Genomic DNA, 24,698 nt, shown 5'->3' on the forward strand with positions numbered 1-24,698 from the left:
CTCTCCGTGGCTACTCAGAGGTTTCTTTTCTTCTGCAGCCAGGAGGGCAGGGAGGCCCCGGAAGGCGCGCTGTGCGCACGGGTTGGAGGAGGGGCGCTCCTCGGCGGCTTCTGTCGCGGCTCGTAGGGGCTTTTTGGCTGGTTTTCTTTTTTCTTTCAGTTGCTCTTCGTAGGTTTGTGTTGTAGGGAGCCCCCGGCAGCCGCGCTGCGCGCGGCTGCCGAGGGCTCCCTTGCGGGCGGTGACAAAAAAGCAACTGCGAGCCGCGCTGTGAGCGGCTCGCAGTTGCTCAGGGCTGGGAATCAGAGGGAGCAATCGGCAGGCACTGCGCGCCTGCCGATTGCTCCCTCCGATTGTCTGTCCAGAGGAAGGGTCCAATCCGGACCCTCATCACGGACACATCCCGCCTCAGAACGCCTTACCGTTTTATTTAGTCCGTGGCGCCCGCGGCGCCACGGGCGGTGTTAAGATGTCTGCCAAGAATGTTGTAATACCCCTAATGTGTATGGACCAAATTACTACCCAGCTTCTAGCCCTGAAGAAGGCTATCCAACACAAAACGAATCCCAATTTTGGTGGAGTACAAATAGAAGTGCCCAATTTCCGCATTTTTCTCTCCCTTTATCCAAATTAAGGATGTGCATGCATTCCAATGAGCTAAAAACTAAACAAGAAACTCCTTGTTTATTTTATTTATTTTATATATTTGGGCAATGAAAACAATGAGGCATATTAATAAAAGGGGGAAGTTCTCCCTTTGTGCATCATTCTTATCCATCCTTTATTTTTCTCTGTCCCCCTCCATTTCCTGTATTTTCCAGGACACAAGTCTAGGGTGAAAACAATACCTAAAGCACCGGAAGGAGACTGATGTCAGGGACAAAAATCCTCTGTACAAGCTCGCTAACTGGCTGTGGAGCTAGCTATCATCCTGCAGTAAGTAACAATGGTCATCACTACCTGACCAGGTAGGGGGTGGGGAAGGAAGAGCAGGTGCTTCCAGTGGAAATAAAAAGTAGATTAACTGAGTGTTAATGTAATTTAATTGCATACTCATGCTGGAATTCTGGACTCAAGCTCATTTTAGATTTTGTACCCATTAACATATTGTGGAGAGGCACATTTTTAGAAACATTTTATCAGCGTATGCAGACTTGTAGACCATTATTGAAGAAAATAGCCTTTCCTGAATAAAACCACACAATTTGAAGAAAAAGTGTTGTCTTTTTTATAGCCTGCTTTTCACTACCCGAAGGAGTCTCAAAGCAGCTTAGGATTGCCTTCATCTTCATGTAGTACAAAATGGTCTCACAATTCCAGAAGTGATGATCAGGTCAAAGTACAACAAAGGCTTTGGTGAATTATTGGGCACCATCTGAAATGTATTTACATGTATAGTTAAATCAATAGTGTTTCATTCCAATTTAGTATGTTCAGAGCGCGGATGTTAGTGTCAGACAGGCAAGAATCAGGTTAGATTGCTGGCCATATATAGATTGTGATGAAATTCCATTTGTACTGGTGGCCAAGGGAAATCATATTCATCATGTAACATCTTAGGGGTTACAAATACTGAGCGCAAACTAGGCAAAGTCAAAGTCTCTTGAGAACATAAACCTAACACTTAAGATCTTTCTCAATGAATTGCATGGCATTCCAGCATATTGACATTTGACTGGATTATGCCAAACAAACAAACCCTTCTGGAAAAGACTTCCATTTTCTGGATAATTATGGAAAGAGTGGAATGGGGTCTATTACTGAAGTCACATTTGTTAAATGGCAGCTCCCCTCACAGTTCTATTCATAACAAAATCTAGGCCCCATTAGCATGCAGACTTAGCACAGAAATAGTCCAACCAAATCTTATTTAAAAATCCAAACAGCTAAATTAAACAAGTTAAATATTGCCTAGAGAGCGTGAAATGACTCCCCCTCCCTGTCGCACTTACACTAAGAAGCTAAGGATCTTTCCGTGTTTGGTGCCAAATTCACTGGATATAAAGTTACAAGATTTTGAAGTTCTCATTCCAGTACTATGCTACTTTCATGAGCGCAAGAAAGAAAATTCTGTGTCTTTGGGGAAGGACAACAACAAAGAACAGATGGGAAAGACAGAAAAAACATGCATATGCGCATATAATTCTGACCAATACAAAGACGGGGCAACACTGTATGTAGGCCAAAAAAGAAATGGGATACTGCAATCTGAGTTGGAAATGGAATTTGTTTCCCTCCTCAGTTTCCTTCTCCAGTATACCTGTTCAGAGGTTCCCTGCTTATGAACATGGAAAAGGGTCACCAACCTTGAGGTGGTGGCTGGTAATCTCCTAGAATTACAACTGATCTCCAATACAGATATTAGTTCCCCTAGAGAAAATGGCTGCTTTGGACAGTAGACTCTAGGACATTATAACCTGCTGAGGTCTTCCCCCTCCCAAAATCTTTTTTTTTTTTAATTACCAACCCAGGCCATTCTAACAAATCCAGCTTTGATGTAGTGGTTAAGAGTGGTGGCTTCTAATCTAGTGAGCTGGGTTTGATTCCCCTATCCTCCACATGCAGCCAGCTGGGTGATCTTGGGCTAGCCACAGCCCTGAGGGTGCTGTTCTCACAGATCAGTAATGTCAGGGCTATCTCAGGCCCTCCTACCTCACAGGGTGCCTCTTGTGAGGAGAGGAAGGGAAGTTGATTGTAAGTTTTGAGTCATAAATTCAACAGTTTCAGGTTTTTCTAGCTTGCTACAGAATAATTTCTCCTAGGAACAGAACGTTTTGGGAGCGTTTGGGACACGGCACTGCAAACCTGGCATGATAGCATGACATGCCAAATAGATGGCAGTGTGAACAACATAAATTGTGATCACTTTTTGGAAATGGGACAGGCAACGAGTGACTGGTCTACTGGATTATCATACTCTTGCATTTACCCTCAATTGAGCAATGCTGTCATTGGTTTAGATCAAGACCAATCATGTTTCAAGCCCCCTAATGTGTATGTTAGCTGCAAGGGATTATAGTATTTTGTACACAATTGGACTCTGAGTACTTAGAAAAAGCATTTCTGCTCTCCACACCAAGCAGAGCCTCAAGGGAAAACAGGCAATACCCAATAAATTAGTAAAACAGTTATAAAGAAATTGATCAGGCACATAGGGAATAAGGACAATTTAGTTGTTCTTGTGAAATTTCCCAATTAAGATTGCTTCCCAAAATGCAACAGTAACAAATTTAAACTTTATAGGTAAGTTAAAATATATATATAGGCATCTCCTGTAGCATTCAGATGCCATTACACCCCCATACCACCTACCCACAGCTCTCAGTCACGTCATTTCAAACTGAATACATGACTCTTCTGCTTTCTTCTGCTTTAATCTTTTTCCCCTTCATAGTTCTGAAGTGGCAAGGAATATTGGATTGTGTGTGAATTAGAAATATATGGAAAACAAAATCTTCCATTAGATCATGATTTCATCTTTTATTAGCCTAATTGTGACCATCATCACTGTAAACAAATATTTTAACAATATTTTGGATGGGGAAGGTTTAAAACCACAAATGCTTCTCCCCCCTCCGCATATTTTTGCTGGTGCTATCAACTGGGCAGAACTATTTATAAATGGTCATTCAGACTTGCATCAGAAGTTGTCTGAATCAAACGAATTATAATGACACTAAATGCCTCAAAATCCATATAGAAATATAGCTTCACATTTTAAAAGTTTCTAATCTCTTTCCATTTAATACTAGGAGGATTAGAAGCATTCATGAGCAACCAAAGAAAATGGGGTACCAGATGCCTTTCACAGTGTAACTTAATAGGTGGCTCAAATCATGACTCTTCTAATCTTTGTGTCCACATTGAGTTGTTGTATCATATTCAGCAGCTTTTACAGGTAACAAGTAGGGATGCCCAAGACAATTGGTATTCCGTGTTCCAGCTTTCCAAGACCAGAAAGCCACTGTTGACTTGAAGCCCCTATAACCTGATTGTAGCGGCTTGAAAAGGTGATATTTCCCTCCAGTTCACTGTGCCAACAAGTTGGTGAGGGAACTTGAAACAACTGAACTTCAAGTCTTAAGACATTAGCAAGTCTTCTTTAGGTTAAACTGCTGAATATGCCACAGTCTACTATTATAGCATTCTTTCTTCAATGATGCTAACTTTACCAATGTTCTATCACTACACTTCCATGGAAATGGACCAATAGTGTGCCACAAGTCATGTTTGAGCAGTAAGAGTTTGCTGGATGGTCCCAATAGTTAAGACAAAGTATTGCAGATACATATGACCATTTGACGTAAAACATCAATGCACAATGTTTATACTGAAGATGAGTCTTTTCACAATGGCCCAGAGGTTATTAGTGTACATTAAGAACTATTTGACTATAAAAAGTTAAGCTTATGCATCCTATTGTATATTCTCCCTTAGGTGAAAAATAGTTGGCAACTGTACTTTTCAGAATTTCATATTGCGTTAAATGATCTTATGCATATATGTTCTATTAACACTCATAATCTATAACATCCATAATCTGTAGTATAAAAATACATACTTCAGCTACAATGGGCAAAGAAGTACTATCCCAATCTAGAAGAGCAGCTAACAATTAGCTGTTCAGTCAATATATGAAATTTAACCTTGTTCTTCCAGAAATTATTCTGCTCCTATAGGAATGTAAGAACACAATGCTGGCATGACTAAAACCACAAACATCAGAACCCTCTTTCTGTGCAACTTCGAGGCACAGAAATCTTTGTTGAATCCCTGGTCCAAAGGCATTCCCCCCACCAACCCCCCCCCCACACTGCTGTCCTCTGAACAAAGTGTTTTTCAAACACCACAATGGGAAAAGCGGAAATTTATCAGTCCTCAGACCTGTGTATCCCTACTGCATATTGTGACTTAACAGCTGTGTATCCAAGTCCCTACAAACTTTTGTTTAAATGTCAAGACTACCTAGCTGTACTGTCTCTTTCTCTGCACCATAGTATGGCCTGTAAGGCTTCTTCATAATTACCCTTGCTTCTGTTTAGTACTTTCGTTAGCCTCTTGGTTCCTCATCACTTAGCTTCCATATACTCCTGGGAAAGTCTTTCTCGTTATCGTCCTATCCCACCACTCTACTGTGTCCTGAGCGAGTATAATATAACTTTCCTTCTCCAAATAAAACTGAAAACACAAATGCACTTGCTGACCGTTTCAGTCCACTGGTTTTGAAAGTTTCATGACAAGAACAAAACAGCAGACAGCTGTCAAGCTGATTCATGTAAGGAACAAAAATGATCCCATGATGGGATTCTGTGTTATGCCAGTCTTGAATTTCAGGAGTCAGCTCCCCAAAAGCCAGACAGCTCAAATGCAACCACTACATCACAATAATTGATGCCCTCCTCCTCTCTGCTTGGATTTTTGTCAGCACCTGTGGAAGCTATTTTGTATTCTGTTACCATTATACATTAGAAGAGAGCCAGGACTAATTTGCCAGATGGAGGGAATTGATAGTAAACCTGCTAGGCACCTCTTCACACAAATAAAAGCAGGCCCCTAGCAATACAAGAATAACAAACTTGCTCCAGTTTGTCCTGCCCGGCAGGAACTGGCTTTATTCAAGAGAAGTCCCCACATATAACACAACTCGGTAACAGCCATATCTTTAAATACATTTATGAGAACTCTTACTGCATTACCGCCAAAATGTTTCTTAACAATTTGCATTCCCTGGATGATTTAGAAACAGAGTTTAATGTGAAACATTAAGGGTAAATAAAGCATCTAGAAGACCACTGATCTCAGTGTAGAGCTACAAAAGGGAACTTTAGTGCTAACCGGGTGCTTATACTGTGACAGATGTAGGCATTTTGCAATCACAACAGGAAAGAGATCAGCTGCCACCACAAAAATGAGTTGATCTGCTCCATAAGCAATCTGTTCAAGCAAGTCTTTCTGCGCAGTAATGTGCCCTTAGGAGAGAATCATCCTGGGGTTTTGAAAAATGCTTATTTATGAACCAATACTAACTGAATAGAAATCCATACAATTGCTAATCTAATCAAAACATGAAAATGACCTTTGGACATTTTGGTTGCATCCTTGCACACATTAGGGGCATCCATGCTCAGGCAAAAGTTCCTAGGTCAAGAATATAACTGGTGTGAATCAATAAGAGCCAGAAGACAGGCTGAACACACGCATTCTTAAAATATATTGTACAGGTAAGCTAAAAAATTGAGTTCTTAAACACAGAACAGTTTGTATAATCTAACAACAGACCCATAAAAGCATGAATTCAGCTACAAGCCAGTCTTTTTACTTCTGTTCACTAACAGGATGAAGCAGACCAGCATTTGACATGCACAGTTTCAACATAGTATAACCTTAAAAATAAAAATGTATGATTATTCTACATTATGTATCTTAATATTTAACTATTTTGTACCAAAATTATTTACACCAAGGCAGACAACACTGTCCCCATTATAAAGCATTAGATCCAAGACCAAGTTATTTTAAGGCTCTTAGAACCTAAAGTTTAGAAAGATGGCATTTTCTTGGAACCAATCAATCCACAAATCTAGTCCTCAAATAACATGAGTCTAAATGCTGCACAGACCCTATTCTACGTCACACTGGGACTTACAGATATGTTAGTTCAGAGATTACAAACCCTCACATGGCCTAGAACGAATTGGTACAAGATAACTGTATGAAGGCCTACAAACTATAAAAGCAGGCCCAGAGTCTGAAGTGGATTTTTATCCCCATTAACCACTCTATTTTCAGTTTAAGATAACAAGGATGCCTTTTCACTTTAGGCTTGGTTTGCTAAAATTGACCACTCTGGCACATATATCAGATGGCACAATTTTAAACTGTCGGGAATCCTATTACGGGAATCCGAACCAGTTGCTACTATTACAGAAACTTTCCTCAGCAATATAGTCTATTCTAGCTTAAATCATCTCATACGAACAAGTTCCCAGATATAGCCCAAGTTGACCAAGACGAACTCTAGTAAATTTCATAGTGTTTATAAAAACAACTGTTAATCATATCTTTAAGCTCATCTGTCTGTCTTTAGATCACCTAATTTTTAAAAAATCTTCAAACTATTTGTTGGCATGGGCAGCAAAATATTTAGAATATAAATTTTATTTGAGCCAGCCCAATACAGGGAAGATAGTGTCAATTTTCAAAGGGCAGAAGTCACATTATGACCAAGACAACAGAAACAGGTGAAGTATTCTAGCTCTCTGTACAAACACATTAATATACATTCCTAAAACTAATCAAAACCAAATACCCTTTTTCAAACCCAAGAACCCATATCTTACCTTGAATTAGAAGTCACTCTTTAAGCATTTTTGCCTAAACGATGAATGTTGCTTTGCCATTTTTCTTCCTAAGAAGACTATGCATATACTGTTCATAACACAAATTACCAAAACAATTCAAATCATGTGTTTGGACAAGCTAGCCCAAGAACAAGCAGTTCAAACACTGCCAACCCAACTACTGCGGAGAGAGGTAAATACATCATTTTTAAGCAATCCCAATTTCCCCTCTCCCCATAAAAGTATCTCAAAGTAGAGATCATGCTAGTTGTACATTCTTCTACAAAGAGAATTTTGATCATCATAGCTTCCTATAATGAAACATGAATTCCAATTATGAAAAAGAAAACTAGTACAAAGACCCCCTCTGCATTCATCTTAAACACAGAGGTGATGTTGAGAGAGTTCAAACTGAAGTAAGCTTATGTTAAAGTGGAATGCAGCATGAAGTTAATTCTCATGAAGTCTGTTTTTATTCCTTTTCCTTGCTTCAGTCGTATCCAGTTCTGTGCATTAGCAGTCAATGCGGAGCTTCGTTTATCTAGCAGTGAAGGTTATCTACCACTAGAATGCAATGTCAGCGTAACTTTGAAATGAGAAAAAGATGCCCTCATGTCAAAAGAATGACAGTGTTGAAGGAACTTCTGAGATATCAGAATGATGACAAGTTTCCATTTTCTCTCCTCATTCTGAAGCAGTACAATAAGTCATGGAGTATGTACAACTAGGTTATAGCAATATTCATAGCTTCAGTAGATGGCACGTGGATTCTTTGTGCTATAGTAGGCCTCACAAGCAGCAACATAAGCAGATTCTGGGAAGAAGTCATCGTGGTATTCTGCTAAAAACCTGGAAGAACAGAGTGCATATGATTTAATTTAGAATGTGTAACATGCGTTTACAAGTAGGCAATGGTTTAAAATATTTAACAAGAGGGAAAATGCAAAGTGCAGAATATTAGAGCTGTATTGCCTCATTTCAGTAATTTGTAAACACTTATTGTAGGATAGTATCTAAAGATCACATAAACAGTGAAATCTGAATGCAATGTTTATTTCAAATTAGAACTATCTTCTTATATTCCATATAGTGGGAGCTCTACATCACTCTACCAGGCAAAGAAATTGAAAAAATTCAGAGTCCACTGGGACCAACAAATTTTTATTTAAGATATATGAGCTTACATGTGCACACACTTTCTAAGATACAATTGTATTTTTATTGTTATTGCATCTGAGGAAGTGTGCATGCACAAAAAAAGCTCATATCTTGATTTAAAATGTGTTGGTCTTAAAAGGTGCCACAGGTCTCTAAATTTGTTCTGCTACTTCAGACCAACATGGCTACCCACTTGAGGCAAAGAAATTGTTTTCAAGTTTATTATCAAGCCCTCAAATGGCTGAATTCCTTCCTCCGGGGCTGTGGACAGAGGGTAGTGATAGGAGAGGGAGTATCTAACTAACACTAGCTCACATGTGGAGTCCCACAAGGAACAGTCCTCTCTCCTATCTTATTTAGCATCTTTATGCGCCCTCTGGTTCAGCTGGTGTGGAAGTTTGGGCTGGGCTGCCACCAATATGCGGATGACAGCCAGCTCTTCCTCCTGATGGATGACTGCCCTAACTCTCCCCCAGAACCCTTAGCCAGATGTCTGGAAGCAGTGACAAAATGGATCAAGCAGAGTTGCCTGAAGCTCAACCCTACAAAGACGGAAGTCCTATGGTTGGGTAGGAAGGGACCATGGGAAGAAGCGCGTCTGCCCACCCTGGACGGTGTGCAGCTCTCACCAACGCATTCCGCCAGGAACCTGGCCATGATCCTGGATGCGTCCCTTACAATGGAAGCCCAGGTCACAAAGGTAGCGTGGCTGGCATTCTACCACCTCTGCCAAGCCAAGCTACTAGCACCATACCTGGACCCAGAGCACCTAGCCACAGTGATCCATGCAATGGTCACCTCTAGGCTGGACTTCTGCAACTCGCTCTACGCAGGCCTATCCTTATCCTTGATCCGGAAACTACAACTGGTGCAGAATGCTGCGGCCAGGATTCTCACTAAAACATCATGGAGATCCCACATCTGGCCAGTGGAGATCCCACATCCCACAACAACTTGGCTGGTTCACAGTTGAATTCCGGATCAAGCTTAAGGTTCTGGTAATCACCTTTAAGGCCAGTGTATTTGAGAGACCGCCTCCCTGCCTATATCCCCAAAAGAGTCTTATGCTCCACCACCTCCAACTGGCTGCAGATCCCTGGCCCCAGAGAAGCACGTCGGACCTCAACAAGGGCCAGAGACTTCTTGGTCCTGGTCCCCTGCATGGTGGAACAAGCTCCCTGAGGAGATCAGAGCCCTGCCCGAACTTCCACAGTTCTGCAGGGCCTGCAAGAGGGAGCTCTTCCACCAGGCATTTGCTTGAGGCCAACCAACTTAGAACACCTGCTGTGCCCCCAGACGGCCCCCTCCATGACTGAAAGAATTAACCTCCCAATGTTACTGTTATTTATATATTATAAATGTGGTTTTGTAATCTTTTGATGCCTTATTTGAAAGTTGTTGATGTTACAGTCAGTATATCGTTCCATGTAAGTTATATAATGTTCAATTTAAACCGCCCAGAGCTGCAAAGAAATGGGCGGTATAGAAATCTAAATAAATGAATAAATTAATTAACCTAGCACTTTTTGGTCACTACCACTAGAGGTCACTGGTGCCAGAGAAAAACAAAACCTGTAAAATACAACTTGCTACAAATACCATTGAAAATGAGTATTCCTAACCCCAGATGTAAAAAAATATCATTCCCAGAATGTTCAAGAGAAGAACCTTAACACTTTTTGGGGAGAATGTCCTACTTTTATACCTTAAAGATTATGTGATTCTGCCCTGTTCTCTCCCCAACCTATTGCTCTAAATTAACAGATGCCCTTGAATGTTAGGGTTGTGAGACAATAGTATCAAGTTACCTTAGAAACAATTCAAAGTGCTTCACTAATGCCTTTAAGTTCTTGTCAGGAAAGCTCATCTTCCCAAGAATCTCTGGAAGCTTTACTGTAAAAGGAAAAAAAAACAGTATGGGTTTCCCATCACTTTCCAGAATGTCTCATTTGAACATAATATATCAATAAGCACTTTTTCTTCCACCAAAGCAATTCACAGCATTGAACCACTTCTCTCTTAACATCTACTTTTAAAGTTCAAGTCTACTGATGCTACAGCAAACTTCAGTGAAGATTTTATTATTGTATACTGGACAAAGCGCGATGCAATTCCAAGTATGCATGCAGACGATCTGTTGAATGAATTAAGATTACATGCAAACCCTTTTAGATGTTCAGTAATGCTCAGATTTTAAAGATGAAAACTGTATTTTACCAAACATTCGTAGCAAATGCTGAGACCCGTAAATGTAAGAGGGTGGTGGTGGTTGATCATCTAGGGGATAGTTCTCTGGCATAAGTTTCCATGACAGTACCTGAAGACAAAAAAGAATGCATTCAACAATATATAATCAACAATCGTATTCCTCGATAACAGCAGTTGGTGGTCCTATTAGTTACTGGAAAAGAATGCTGTAGTAATTCTGTTAGTAAAACACTAGGTTTTTTGTACAAAATCCCCCCAAAGCATGGCCTTGCTGTGCAGACTTTTTGATCTGTACTCTGAGATTGTTGTTCAGAATGAGATATAATGACTCTCCTGGTAAAAAAGTATGATATAGCCACCTGGGCTGGTTACAATCCCGGTTAGTAGAACATGCACTATATAGTGCTGTCTATGACAACTGTTTGGAAACTTTTACTTGTCCAGAAAATATGAACAAGAGAATCATATCTTGTCATTGTTAAAATATATACTGGCAACCAGCTTGCTTCTGGACACCACAAAAACGCTGGCTTTTACCTAAAAAGTCCTAACCAGCCTAAGCACGAACAATTACCTATTTCCACATGTCCACAGAGGACAGCCCCTGAGTATTCCTTATTGATAGGGCCGCTTTGCAACCCCCAAGGCAAGGGCCTTTCCAGGGGTTCCTTTGCAATTATTGTCCTATCTCTAAAGTTAGGATCAACATTAATAGTTCTTATGCACCAAAACAATATTGCTGCAGGAGCGCTAGAGTTCTATAGAGATCTATATTCAGTAACAGGTCTGAATCTTGTTGAAATTTCTTAATATTTTATTCCTATTGATGATACGTTTTAGCTTCTTTTTAAACAGCCTTGGAGATTAGTCAGAAGTTCTGTGTTTAAATGATGTAAACCGGTCTGAGCAGGTAAATACCAGGAGGGGCAATATACAAATTATATTAAATAAATAAGTTTGGTTAATTGGTATTTTAGGTAAAGCTCAGAGCTGAAAGTATTGTCAAACTTGAATTCCAGCCTCAAACACTTCAGAGATGTTACTGTGTGCCTTAACAAAATCCCCTAAGCAAAAAAAACAAAAAAAATAAACTGGATCTGACTGCCTGGCACTGGAGCCAAGGTGTTTTAGGTGTATCTCCGGTCTATGTAAATCTCTTTTCTGAACTGGTTTTTGGGCAAGATTTATTTTTAGTTTCCTGAATTTAACCCCAATAAAACTTGTATTAGCAAAGTTTAATTTTTAATGTGCCTCACTTGAAAATTAGCTCCATCACAAGATACAGGAATCTTTCAGGACTGAATTAAGATGGCTATAAGCAGGGCCTCTACATGAAGGAAATCCTATCCACACAACCTGTGGAGAATATCTTGTGTAAGCTTATAAAGGCTTACCTCGTTCAGTTCATTGTTTCTTCTGCCTTCAAAACCAGCAAATACTGCGCTGCCCTCTTTGCTGGGAGTCAAAGTAATGGGCGAAGAGGAACCACTGTGGACTGGGGTTTCTTCAAAATAAAAATAGAAGTCATTTTATTCACTGATATAATGTGACCAGAGTTCTATGTTTACCTGAATCTCCTCTAGCAATTGGACTGCAGAATCCCCCTGGCCACTCAATGGCAACTCCAATTATCTCCAGGGGTCAACCAAACATGGTGTGCAGAACTCTTGTTTTATTTACTTTCCATAGACAATAGATCAGATAGCTAACAAGAAATCTGTTCCAATGGGGAAGCTGTGTCTTTTTCTAGTGCCTAGCAGGAAAAAATCCATAACAGCCTAGAACTGCCCTGCCTGTCTTGTTTGCTGCTGCAAGCAAATATGACATAGAGTCATTAATATAGTGTATATAGAAGGAAGAGAAGATGGAAGGCTGCTGTTTCCCAACAGCATTTGTATTTCCTCCATGATTTCTAGCTCTGGCCTTATTTGTTCTGAGCTTGAAGAAATATGGGTAACAGCAACTGAAATTTCGTATATCAAAATTTAAGATATTTACTACAGGGCAAAACTTTCAATCCCACTAATATCCACAGATTCAATAGAAATGACTACATTTCCTGCCCCTATCTATAAAGCTGATGATAAAGGAAGACAGATTTTAAAGGAAAATTATTCCCCCGCTCCTTAGATTCAATGATCTCATCTTGGAACAGCCACTTACTCTTTTCAAGATGCAAAAATAACTTTGGCATTGAAGCAGGAGTCTCAATATTCCGTCGTTTTGGTTGTGGAGAAGCGCTACTTTCTGACAGTCTGTCACAATTGGATGTATGACGAGTAGACCGCCTGAGAGACTGCAAGATTTCAGGTTCAGCTTTCCGCCTTTTAGGTGTTGTGGACTCTCCTGCTACAGGTTGGCTGTCTGTGGACTGTGGCGTTGATGGATTCAGAAGAGGTGGACTTGGGGAAAGCTCCTCTTGATTTCTGAGAGGGGCAAAAGAAAGGAGGGGACGCTGGGTTTTAAGCTTGTGTGGAGGAGCTTAAAGCAACTATGTAGACAAATTTCTTCCTCCCAAGGGCTTTTGTTCATTAACTCCAAATACAAAGGCTTACACAATAAAACTTAAATGCACTGCAATTGCACAATTTATTTAAAAATGGTACCAGAATGAATATATTAAAGTCTAGAGCACCAAACCTACCTGTTAGTAATTGCTACACTCTCTTTGATAGGAAGAAAGAATTTGGAAGAAGTCACCTTCTTAAACTGGGCTTGCTCATAAGGATAGAGTAAAATAAGTGGAAGAGTAAAGTCAAACGTGATTCTTAGCCCATCCACCATTTCTTTACATAATTCAACACTAGAAAATAAAATGGATAAATAGGTTAATGTTAATGCTCCATAAATTAGTTAATAGATTTGTTTTTTAAAAATAAAACCAGAAACGATTCAATTCCTGCAACAGCAGAGGTACCACCTTTATCTTCTCACACTGAACTGTGGGGTCTTGCAGAGTTTCTGACACACAAGATCATGGACAATATGCTTACCTTGCCGAGCTCAGGGAAAGGACTACTATTCATGTTCTACAACACTTCTGAAGCACTCAGTGAACAAAACACACCTCTCAAGCTTGGAACTGGTGGATTGTCCCATACATAGCTGTTCTTTGAAGAAGCTTCAAGGAACTAGAAGTACAACACAACTATGGCAACAACACCCTGACCTGCACGTCAGCTCTTAACTCAGGACAAGAACTGGAACGCTTATGCCTGCCAGTATGACATCTGAAGCCCTGTGAGTTTTACAACTTATTATTGCATTTGTATACTGTCCTCCCCTAAGGCTCAGCCCCGTTCACGTAGAACGTAACAGAACAATACCTCAAACTCACTGATTATAATGAATGAAAGGTAACAGTAATAATAACAATAAACCGAGAAAATAACATGCTAACACAAATTCTGGACCAGTTGTAGTTTTTGGATCACAGTTAAGGGTAAGCATGCGTATAGCAAGTTGCAGAAGTCTAGTTTGGAGGTGACCATTGCATGGATCACTGTGGCTAGGTGATTCCGGGGTGTACAGTGTTAGTAGTTTGGCTTGGTGAAGGTGGTAGGAAGCCAGCTGCACTACTCTTGTGACCTGGGCCTCCATGGAAAGGGAAGCATCCAGGATCATGCCCAAGTTGCTGGCAGAGTGAGCCACTGATGCCTATACTCCGTCCAGATTGGGCACACACGCTTTCTTGTTTGGACCCTTACTGCCCAACCACAGATCTCCGTCTTTGAAGGATTGAGCTTCAGACTCTGCTTGAGTCACCTTGTCACTGCTTCCAGGAAGCTAGTTAATGCTTCTGGGGGAGAATCAGGGCGCTCATCCATCGGGAGGAAGAGCTGGGTGTCATCCACATATTGGCGACAACCAAGTCCAAACTTCTGTACCAGTTGGGCATGAGGGTGCATGAAGATGTTAAATAAGATTGGAGAGAGGACTGCTCCTCCATTCCATATATTGCTTCTGCAGCTAAAGTAAACACAGGACGGAGACTGAAAGATGATCTAGTCTCACATTTTCAATACATATTAGACACATGAAAACAAAGTTGTTTTTCTTACTTCTTTTCTGGAGGAACATAGTGGAGATTTAGATTGCCATGTGAAGACATTTGATGGTGTCGAGATCTTTCATTGGCTGAAAAAGCAGCATTAATGGCAAAATGCTTCACGTATGACTCCAGTATGGTTATTATATTAGTCTGACATGGCAGTTTCACTAGCTGAAAAGAAGTTATCAAACCCAAACATTAATTATCCATTTAAGTCCTAATTAAGGTAACAGGTTAGTTCTACCAGCCTTAATTTAATGCATGCACAACACAAAACAGATTGTGTATCTTCATTTTTAAAAAGGCGTTAACAATCATAGATCTCCCACACATGTAATCTAGTTATTCTTATTCGTTCAGACTTAAAGGTCTGCATGTTTCACAAAATACACTCAGTGAAGCCATGACTGTCCCCATTTACCTCTTCTTGTAACAACACATTTATTGTATGCATTATTGGTACAAATAACTGCACGTACTGCCTTTCCTACTCCTCCCGATTTGGAGGATAAGGATTGTGGATTGGATTCTACACCTTGTTTTTGCCAGAATTCCTCTTCTATGTCCAGTGCTAGATTCTTCCACTCATGCAGGATTTCTTCAATGCACAAAGAGGAGTGCAGGTGGAAAGAAGGCACAGAATGCAAGCCAGTAACACTGCTACATTAGACGGCATAACAAATGAATGAAGGCCAAGGTTCTAGTTTACTCAGAAAACCTCACGTAATGAAAAGTATGTACAGATGTTCAATTCTACCAGTTACAATCATGTTGGTTTACAAGTGTGCTCCAAATTGATATCCTAATCTACTAACAGTACAATCCTAAACTGGTCTGCCCAGAATCCTACTCAGGTGTATTCAATGGAGTTTATTCCAAGGAAAGCATTCATTGGATTGCATTATAAATGACTTAGTCCAAAAATTTTAATATGGTCAATGGATTTTCAGCAATTATACATTATTTAGCAATCAACAAATTAGAGAAGCTTCTGTCTTCCAAAAGTCACAATCGGAGGAAGGGGGCAATTGGATCACAGATTAGTACATTTCTTCTATTCATAAAATAAGTCTGAGAATGCACAAAGAAAATTAACAGGGGAGAAAGTACTCCACTTGTTATATCACTGTAAAATGAAACATTGTTACTCCAGAAGAAATTAGCTATTTCAATTGTTCACCATCAATCAAGAAACCTCTCACTAAAATCTCCACAAAGTTTGTATATGTTCATCTGTTCCTTTTACCCGTTTTCTCCTGTTAATGTAGTAACAATCCTCTTCAAGCTTCTTTTTTAAGATTTCGGGAATTTCAATATTTATTGCTTTTTCTTCCATTTCCCTTTTAGCATGAGTTTCTTGTTCTTCTTTCTTTAAGACAAACAGAATGTTTAAGAAGGCTACTAATCCTTTTGTATGCTTTATGTTCAGATACATAAAGTAGAACATAAGAATTTCTACCGTAAAGTGATGTGAAGTTCTGCTTGGAGTATCACATGATCCATGGTATTTACAAAAGATGCCAAACAACAAGGATAGAATTTACGGCAAACATATTTACAAAGAAAGTTAACATGAAGGAAGGAAGTTCAGGTGACTTAGCCAACATAATTAAAATCCCCACAGGAAGTTAAGGGTGCTTTTGTTTGTTTGTTTTATATTTATTTATTATCAATAATTGTATTTATATACCTCCCTCCCTTTCGGCTCAGGATGGTTTACATTGTAACTCTCATATATAATACAGTACAATGATCATTCAAATATAAAAACTTATTTAACAGTGAAAAACTTGCATCAAACAGTGTAAAATAGCAACAGTACTCTATGACAATACAACAGTTGGTCTGTCTGCACTATGGCACTGTTTCTATTGGTGCAGTTTATGAGGGCTTCGGGTTGATGGCTTATTCACTTGTCTTGGCCAAATCTATAGTAAGGGCTTATGCAACTTTGATAGCAGGCGGTTTTTTCGTTTGCGCACACAGCTTGCTGTCCCAGCATTGTTAGTGATTATGACAGACATTTTAGAGAAAATACACTCATGCTACGACAAACAAACGTACCATTTCTGTCTTCTCATCAACCTCACTTTCCTCACTTTTTATTTCTTCATCAGTGCCTTCATCGCTGTCATCAGAAGAACTGCTTATAGCTGTATAAGAAAAAAAGGAGTTACCTGACAAGGAGATATAATCCCCAAAACTAAAATCACCAGAGATTGTTCAAAAGCAATTATTTTTTAAAGGTCAAGTACAGAATTAATTTCAATTACCAAACTCTAGTAAATGTTTCTTTTTGTGATAAATGCAGAATCAAAAAACAAAGAGCCAAAGCAGTATTAGAAAAGTTTACCTCCAGTATTTTCCTTTGAGTCGTATGCCAGAAGCAGAATGATCTCAAAAGACAAGATCAGATCAGCTGCCTTAACACTAAATTGATCACCTCAAGTTGAACCTCATTATTAATTAACCAGTTCTACACCACCAGAATCTTTATCTCAATCTGATATTTAAATTTTGCTGCCTAGACAGTCCCTACCTAATCCCCTCTGTAATCTGGTCACCTGGAAGAAAGCTCATGGATGCTGACAAAGCCAAACTTCCAGTTAAAGACTGTATACAAAAGATTAGACTAAAGAAAAGTTACCCTAGCACTGAAGCATTACATCAGATTGGAGAGAAAAATCCCTTTTCTGTTAAATTAAAAAAATACATTAAGTGCTGCTTAAAAATAGTCTGGCTTGAAACAATGACAACAGATACAGTAGCAGCTGTAGTACCATTCATCCCTGTCTGCTGTTTCTATTGTCCCACTGACTTCAGATTGCAAACTGTTAATAAGCAAGACCTACTTTGATTCTATAATTCTATGAAATGCCACACACATGGATGGTTCTGTATAAATGGCATAACAAATATAATAAATGATATATTCTGATAAACAGATTTTCATTACTGATATGCATGGAAACTCCCCCCTTAAAATGGCACACAGGACTAATTTATTTTCTAGTACAAACTATTTATTAGTATTAAAATGCTTCTGCTTTAGAATACCTTTAATAAGCCTCATGACAGTCACAAGCAGAACAAAACACAACTTACAGTTCCCACTGCTTTCATCATTCTCTTCAGCAGGAAGGCTTTTCAGCACAGAGTCCACACCAGGCAATCTGCAACGCCCTTTCTTCCCTTTCCTTCTCCTAAAAGAGATTTGATACAGGCCATGAAGCATGCCATTATTTTGCTACTTTCCTTTAAAGCAGTTAAGTATAAAAATATAGGAAAGTAAACCCCTATACTACTAGATGCCTCCCCTTTCCTAAAGAACATGGATAACCTATTTCCATGGTGTTGCTTCATACCTAAAGAGCAGCAGCTGCCCCTCAGCAGTGAGGTAACCCTTTAACAGCTGCAGCTTCATTTTAAAGGACTAACTCCAGCTGAAAGAAAACAAGAGCTCCTCAAACTATGCAAAGTGACCTCCCTGAAACAAGCAACAAAACCTGCTCCTTTTTTAAAAAGCTGTCTCAGTTGCAGAAATTGGAATGATAAACAGAAATGCAAGTTCCCGATTTGCCACTGCATTCTTCCTTTCCTAAGGACAATGCAATGGTAAGTCAGTGTCTCAAGAAGCTTCTTCATTCCTTCTAAACAGTCCTAACTGATGGAGATTCCTCTTGCCTTAGAACTCTAAGCAGGCTAAGAGCTTTCAAACATTTAGCTCCACATTCTAATAACAGTGAGTGATCTGAGCCATGTTAAGGCACAAAGAACTTTAAATACCAGCAGGATCAAGAGAAAAGTCATGTGATTATACAGAACAGTAGTTCCTTCCAACAAGCAACAAGAGCCACAAGTTATGAAACACACAAAGTTGTAGCTCTTAAGACACTATTACAGAAGTGTAATCATGAATTTCATGGGCTTTAAGTAACAATTCGGATGTTTAGTGAAAGATCCTTACATGCGAGCCACAGCTTTCCTTGCTAATTTACGTTGTAATCTGCGGTTTTCATCAGTATCACGAAGAACATGATCTTCGGCTGCCCATCTGTCCCAGCTAGGAATCAAAAAGTACAGCAATAGACAAGTATAAAAAACAAAGGAAGATTACGATGCTTACAAAATAAGTATAATTTGAAATATGTATCTAAAATACCACGAGCCTCTTGTGGCGCAGAGTGGTAAGGCAGCAGACATGCAGTCTGAAAGCTCTGTCCATGAGGCAGAGTTCAATCCCAGCAGCTGGCTCAAGGTTGACTCAGCCTTTCATCCTTCCGAGGTCGGTAAAATGAGTACCCAGCTTGCTGGGGGGTAAACGGTAATGACTGGGGAAGGCACTGGCAAACCACCCCGTATTGAGTCTGCCATGAAAATGCTAGAGGGCGTCACCCCAAGGGTCAGACATGACTTGGTGCTTGCACAGGGGATACCTTTACCTTTATCTAAAATACACACGGTACATTATAACTCTAATAACAATAAAGGACAATGAACATTCAGATATAAAGCTTACTTAATGGTAAAAATTCTGTATTAGGAGTTTAACAAAAGTTCCCACTAAATAATGGTTTGGTCTGACTGGATTGTGACTGCGTTTTTGTGCAGTTTATCGTGCTTCTTTCTGACGGTTGGAGGCTTATTCAACTGTCTTGACCAAATGCCTGATGGAAGAGCTCTTTTTTTCAGGTCCTGCGCAATTGCTTTAGTTCCAGCAGGGCCCTGATGTCCTCTGGGAGCTCATTCCACCCAGTGGGGGCCAAGACTGAGAATGCTCTAGCTCTAGTCATTGACAGATGAGCTTCCCTGGGGCCAGGTATTGCCAGTTTGTTGGTGGTTGAGGAGCATAAAGCTCTTTGGAGGGCATAGGTAGAGAGGCGGTTTCTCAGGTATTCAGGGTTCAGACTGCATATGGCCTTGAAGGCGATTCAGGAACCTTAAGCCTGATCCGATAGTCAACCGGTAGCCAGTGCACCTGTTGGAGTGTGGGCCAAATATGGGCCGTCCAAGGTATTCCCATAAGAACCCTGGATGCCGCATTTGCATTTGTCAACACCATTATAAGAAGACATATAGACTTCCATGAGCAGATCAGCTGCCTTATACTAAATCACATCATTGGCCTCCCAGGGTCAAGAACTTTATTCTGAGTAGCAGCAGCTCTTGGGAGTATTGGGCAGAGGCTTTTCACATCACCTTTGACCTAATTCTTTTAACTGAAGATGCTGGAAATGGAACCGGGGATCTTCTACATGCCCCACACATGTGCTATTACCAAGTCTTGCCCCATTCCCTATAGCCACTAGCAGAGAGCAGATTGTGGGCACCAGTGAAAATAACCATTGGAAAAACAACAGGGACCTCCCCGTATTCACCCGCCCTGTTATAGGGGTAAACTTCTTATACCCGGAGTTCTTACAATCTGACTCCCCAATAATCATCAAGAATGCTAGCACAGCACCACAGGTGGAAGATTAGTTGGGATTTAGTTTTTAAAGATTTTTAAGCTATTCAATGTTAAAAAATAAATACTAATAAATAAAAAGTAACCAAATTTAACAGGTATTGAGAATTAAGCACAAATGCAAGATTACCAGATGCACAAAAAATGAAAGCACTGGACTCAGTTGTATACTATTGCTTTGGAGGTATTCCACACCATGCAGTCCTACATATCTAGGGTGTTTGCCTTCACTCAGTGGCATATAAAGCAAACAGGCATCAGACTGTCAAAATTTCTTTAAATGAGCATTAAGGATACTCATTCCTCCAAGCACATGGCTCCTTTTCATTTCACTGAGCAAAGCTATTGAAACAGTTTTCATGATTTGGAAGAACTTTCAAAACTATGCTACAAGTGTTCTCACCTTCTGTTCCAACCATTAAAATGGATCAGATATTCCGGAATCTTTCTTCCTTTATCATCCTTCCCAATAACAATGTCAACAATCTGAAATCAGAAATAGCTAGTGTAAAGTCATGTTAATGATATACTTAGCAAAGTAATATTCAAATTACTTATGCTTTCACAAAATCCCATTTTAAGCCAAATTCTAAACCAAATTATTTAAAAATACATTTCACTAAGTTTTCAAAACTACTAATTTCTACACAGCCTTGTTAGTATAAGGCTGGCAGACAATACCAGACTTAGAAGCCATTGTGTTTGACAGAATATTAAAAGAAAAATTACAGTGGAGACTACATTTTTTAAAGAGTCCCCAGGATTCCTGTAACTGAAATGAAGTTTGAATTTAAAAGCCCTTCACAGGAGTACATGCACTTTCGTGGTTACGGCTCATTAAGTGGGTAGTTTATATATTTGTCTTCAATATATTATTAACTACAACATCTCCTAAACTTGATGGCAGAAACCAGGAATAACCCAGCCCATATGAATGGTTCTTATGTTTTCAGGTAAAACTACCAAATAAATATTTCTTATTTTAAAAGTAGGTTTTTTCATCCCGCAATCAGGCTTGGAAGACAAGAATACTTAAATGATAAGATGGGTTTTAAGAGCAACATTGTCCTGTTCCCACTTGCCCCCACCGATTATTTAATTACCTTAGTTAAACCACTGGAGAATTTAAAAACAGTTGTAAGGGGAGGCAGAGAACATGATCTGGTATGAAATCTAATCCTTAGCCATATAATACATTTTCAAGTGCTTAGAATAGTTTCATGTATGTTTTACTTTAAAGCCAATTACCTCCAATAGCCCCTCCTATACACAAGTTTTTATCTTACCAATGTGTTTTGAAATTCAGCGTATTGTTTTGTTTATGAAACTATTTAAGTCAGATGTATGAGCGTTAAATGAACTTCATATTGGTATTATTTTGTCAAGAACATGTATTTTTGAAATTCAATAATTACACCTTTGTTTTTAATAAAGTTTCTCCAGGCCACCTTAAACAGTACAAGATGTACTATTTTGCTGTGTACACAGTGGTATGCTGCAGCTGAGCATGGTTTCCCAGAACACATACTCTACAATTTCAATTTTTATTGTTACAGTCTTAGACCAGACATATGTATACTTGCACGTCTACATGAGGAGACTGGTGGAGCCGGAAAGGTCTTCCCTGTATACATTATTAGACACTGTCTGATCTGCTGAGCACCAAAGGTCACTGATGGACTAAAAACAGGTAGCACTTCAGCCTTCTCTTGTGCTTGACTTGCAAGGGTCGACAAAGCTTTCCATAACAGGTCGTAACTACAGGCCACTCAAAGTTCTAAGTTGGGCTATAATGATATAGGATTTCAACCATCTGCATTTCTTCCCAAAAGGAGACAGACATTTCTCAGCAACAACTCAAGTAAATTAATGTTCAGGTTTTCCACACCACTTGCTTTACATATTGGGGTGGGCTGATCATTATGACCATCGGTGAAAATGTCCCACTGGGCCTATGGCCTGCGTCACCAACACCGGGATCACGACCCTGCCAAGACCATCCCAGCCCCCAAAGAGGGGCGGACGCTGCAGGGAAGGAGCAGGCAGCTCTGCGACCGCCCTGCCGGGGAGAAGCCCACTCGGCTTCCCCTCCCGCTCTGGGCCACGCAGGCGCTCTCTTGAGTTTCTGCCACCACATCCGCCCCGGCTTATTTTGTGCCACCTGGCTAATGGATGTGGTGCCATAAACCCTGGCCCAAAGGCTGCGCACCGCAGAGCTCCGAGGGCAGCAGGGGAAATGGAGGGCCGCCAAACACCAAGCCGAGGAAGCCCATCCGCCCCCCCCCCCGGGCACATCGCTCGAGCCCAGCAGCGGAGGAGAGATCCTGCAAAGATCCTCCCGCGACCTTTAAGCGTTTTGCGGGGCGAAGTGGAGAAAGAGCTGCTTCCTCTTTCCTCCTCGGAAACCTGCCGGGGCGGCGGGGCGAGCAAGGCCGACCAGCCTCCCACCCACCGGGACGGAAACGGGCGCCGGAAGCGCCCGCGCCGAGAGGCCGTTTCCGTTCGGCTTGGTCGGCGAGCGAGAGAAGGCATGCGCGCGGCGGAGGAATCCCACCTTGGCATCATAAAGCACTTTCGCTTTGGTCGGGTCCGGCTCGAAGCAGAGAACTCGCTCCCCTTTGTGGAATTTAAATTTCATTCCCCGCGAGGTCATTTGTTCATCATGGCGAGAGGGAGACTCGGCCACGCCCCCAACGCCCCGGCGGGGGCCCCGGGAACAGCTCGCTCCGCCCACTCGCCTCCCCCCCTCCCGTGTGCGAGCCCCAGGCAGCGGCGGCGGTGGCGGCGGGGCATGGGCGGGCAAAGGGGGCGCGTGGAGGGTTTCCTCACATCCCGTAATCGCTATAGGGTTTCCCCTTTGCTTGACCTGCGGGAACCCCGCCCCGCCCGGCCCTACCCAGGAGCGCCGGCCTCGCGCCCCGAAGAAAGGCAGGGCGAGCCTGCTACTCCGCCTGCCGAAGGAGGAGCCGGGGACAAGGTGGCTGGGGAGGGGCCGCCCTGTCTCGTGGCGAAGGGGAAGGGCTGGCTCCGTCGCTGAGAGGGGCGCTCCTTGGCCTCATCCTTTCTGGCGAAGGATGGGGCCGAATTGGGCCCGGGGTGTGTGCTCCTCCTCCTAAGCCTTACCAGAAACACATAGGCCGTTGGCTTTAATCGCCAATCCTCCATTGGGCCTAAATTCTAAAAGAATTCGGTGAACGCAAGACTGGAGCTGTCGACAAACACAAGACTGCAGCCTTGCCTCCAGCAATACAAGAACAACAAAACATAGTGGCTTACAAATTGCACTGGTAAATTTGGCATTAAATAGCCATACTTTTGCAAACCTTCCATTTAACAATTAACTTTTAGAAAGGTTGGTGCATCCCATTAATAGCAACGTGGTTTCTGCTTGTGAAAGTTAATATCCATGATATATGGGCAGTCTCTTAAACATACTATGGATTCAAGAGGTTAGCCATGTTGGTTTGAAGTAGCACAACAAATTGAGTCCCAACAGCACCTTTAAGAGCACCAAAGATTTATTCAAGGTGTGAGCTTTCATGTGCATGCACATTTCTCAGGAGCCACTGGCCAGACAGTAGACTTGCCAGCCTCCTGGTGGTGCCAGGTCTATAAAGAAACAGGCACAGGCTAAACGTTTTTTTTCCTTCCTTTTATTATTATATACATTATACTCGGAGCCAAGCCCATTGCATTCAGGAATACAGTGGGTACTAGATGGGGTGGAGGTGGAAGAACTCTGCTGGTGGCCTCTCCCTTCAGGACCTGGAAAGGCTGCAGGCTGGGAAAGGAACTCGCCGGCAGGGATCTGCAACCTCTGAGGGAAGTGGGAGGAGGAGGGGGTGGTTAGGGATGAGGGACGGAAGGCAGGCCACTGAACAGACAGGCAAGCTGGTTGGAAGAGGAGGCACTTGGGTGAGACAGCCATCCTGAGTGGGTGTTAAGTGCTGACTGGCACTTAAGCCATGAGACCAGCTCCTCCTCCTAAGCCTTACCAGAAATATTAAGTGGAATAGGTAGATAGATTATTATATTATGGAGTAAGTTGCCTTATTAAGTATTACTTGCTTTTGAGTAAATGTTTCAGAGTACACTTGCAAATTTATAACCTTAGTCTTTAAAAATAGATTGTTACGGGAGGCTACAAGCATCCAAAAACAATAAGCATATAATACTTTGCTGAAATTGGTCAGTGTGCCATTGTCTGCCCTTCAGTAGCAGCATTGCTGTTCAAAGATACTGGCATTCTACAAAAGAGGTAGCTAAATGTCTCAAGAATGGGATGTACAACTTTTTTGTATTTTAGTTTCCAGTTCCAGGAATTCTAGGAAAACCACAGTCCTGTTATTTTGGTTGGTCTCAATTACACAACTTTTGTTTTTGTGGAGGATTTTTTTTTTACTTTCTGTTGAATGATCTGAAGTATGTGCCTGCATAAGCCATTTTCACAAATGATGCTTGAATTGTTCTTCTATAT

General features: G+C 41.1%; 1 protein-coding gene across 2 annotated transcripts; it reads right to left on the minus strand.

Annotated features, from left to right (window-relative positions):
• Positions 1–5,577: 5,577 nt before the first annotated feature.
• MSL3 (MSL complex subunit 3) lies at positions 5,578–23,101 on the minus strand. Of its 2 annotated transcripts, XM_077343244.1 has the most exons (13): positions 22,776–23,099; positions 20,625–20,707; positions 18,722–18,817; positions 17,860–17,957; positions 16,819–16,907; positions 16,001–16,123; positions 14,765–14,925; positions 13,348–13,506; positions 12,867–13,129; positions 12,098–12,207; positions 10,713–10,812; positions 10,304–10,388; positions 5,578–8,186 (listed from the first exon to the last, which is right to left on the minus strand). In XM_077343244.1, the coding sequence occupies exons 1-13, from the start codon at positions 22,872–22,874 to the stop codon at positions 8,087–8,089; spliced, it is 1,566 nt and encodes a 521-aa protein (XP_077199359.1). In that variant the 5' UTR covers positions 22,875–23,099; the 3' UTR covers positions 5,578–8,086. The 2 variants fall into 2 exon arrangements, 1 of the variants encoding a protein (XP_077199359.1); XR_013232039.1 differs by lacking the exon at positions 10,713–10,812 and having other exon boundaries at positions 22,776–23,101.
• Between the last annotated feature and the right edge of the window lie 1,597 nt (positions 23,102–24,698).

The sequence above is a fragment of the Paroedura picta genome, chromosome 6 (genome assembly GCF_049243985.1).
Source record: "Paroedura picta isolate Pp20150507F chromosome 6, Ppicta_v3.0, whole genome shotgun sequence".
NCBI lineage: Eukaryota > Metazoa > Chordata > Lepidosauria > Squamata > Gekkonidae > Paroedura > Paroedura picta.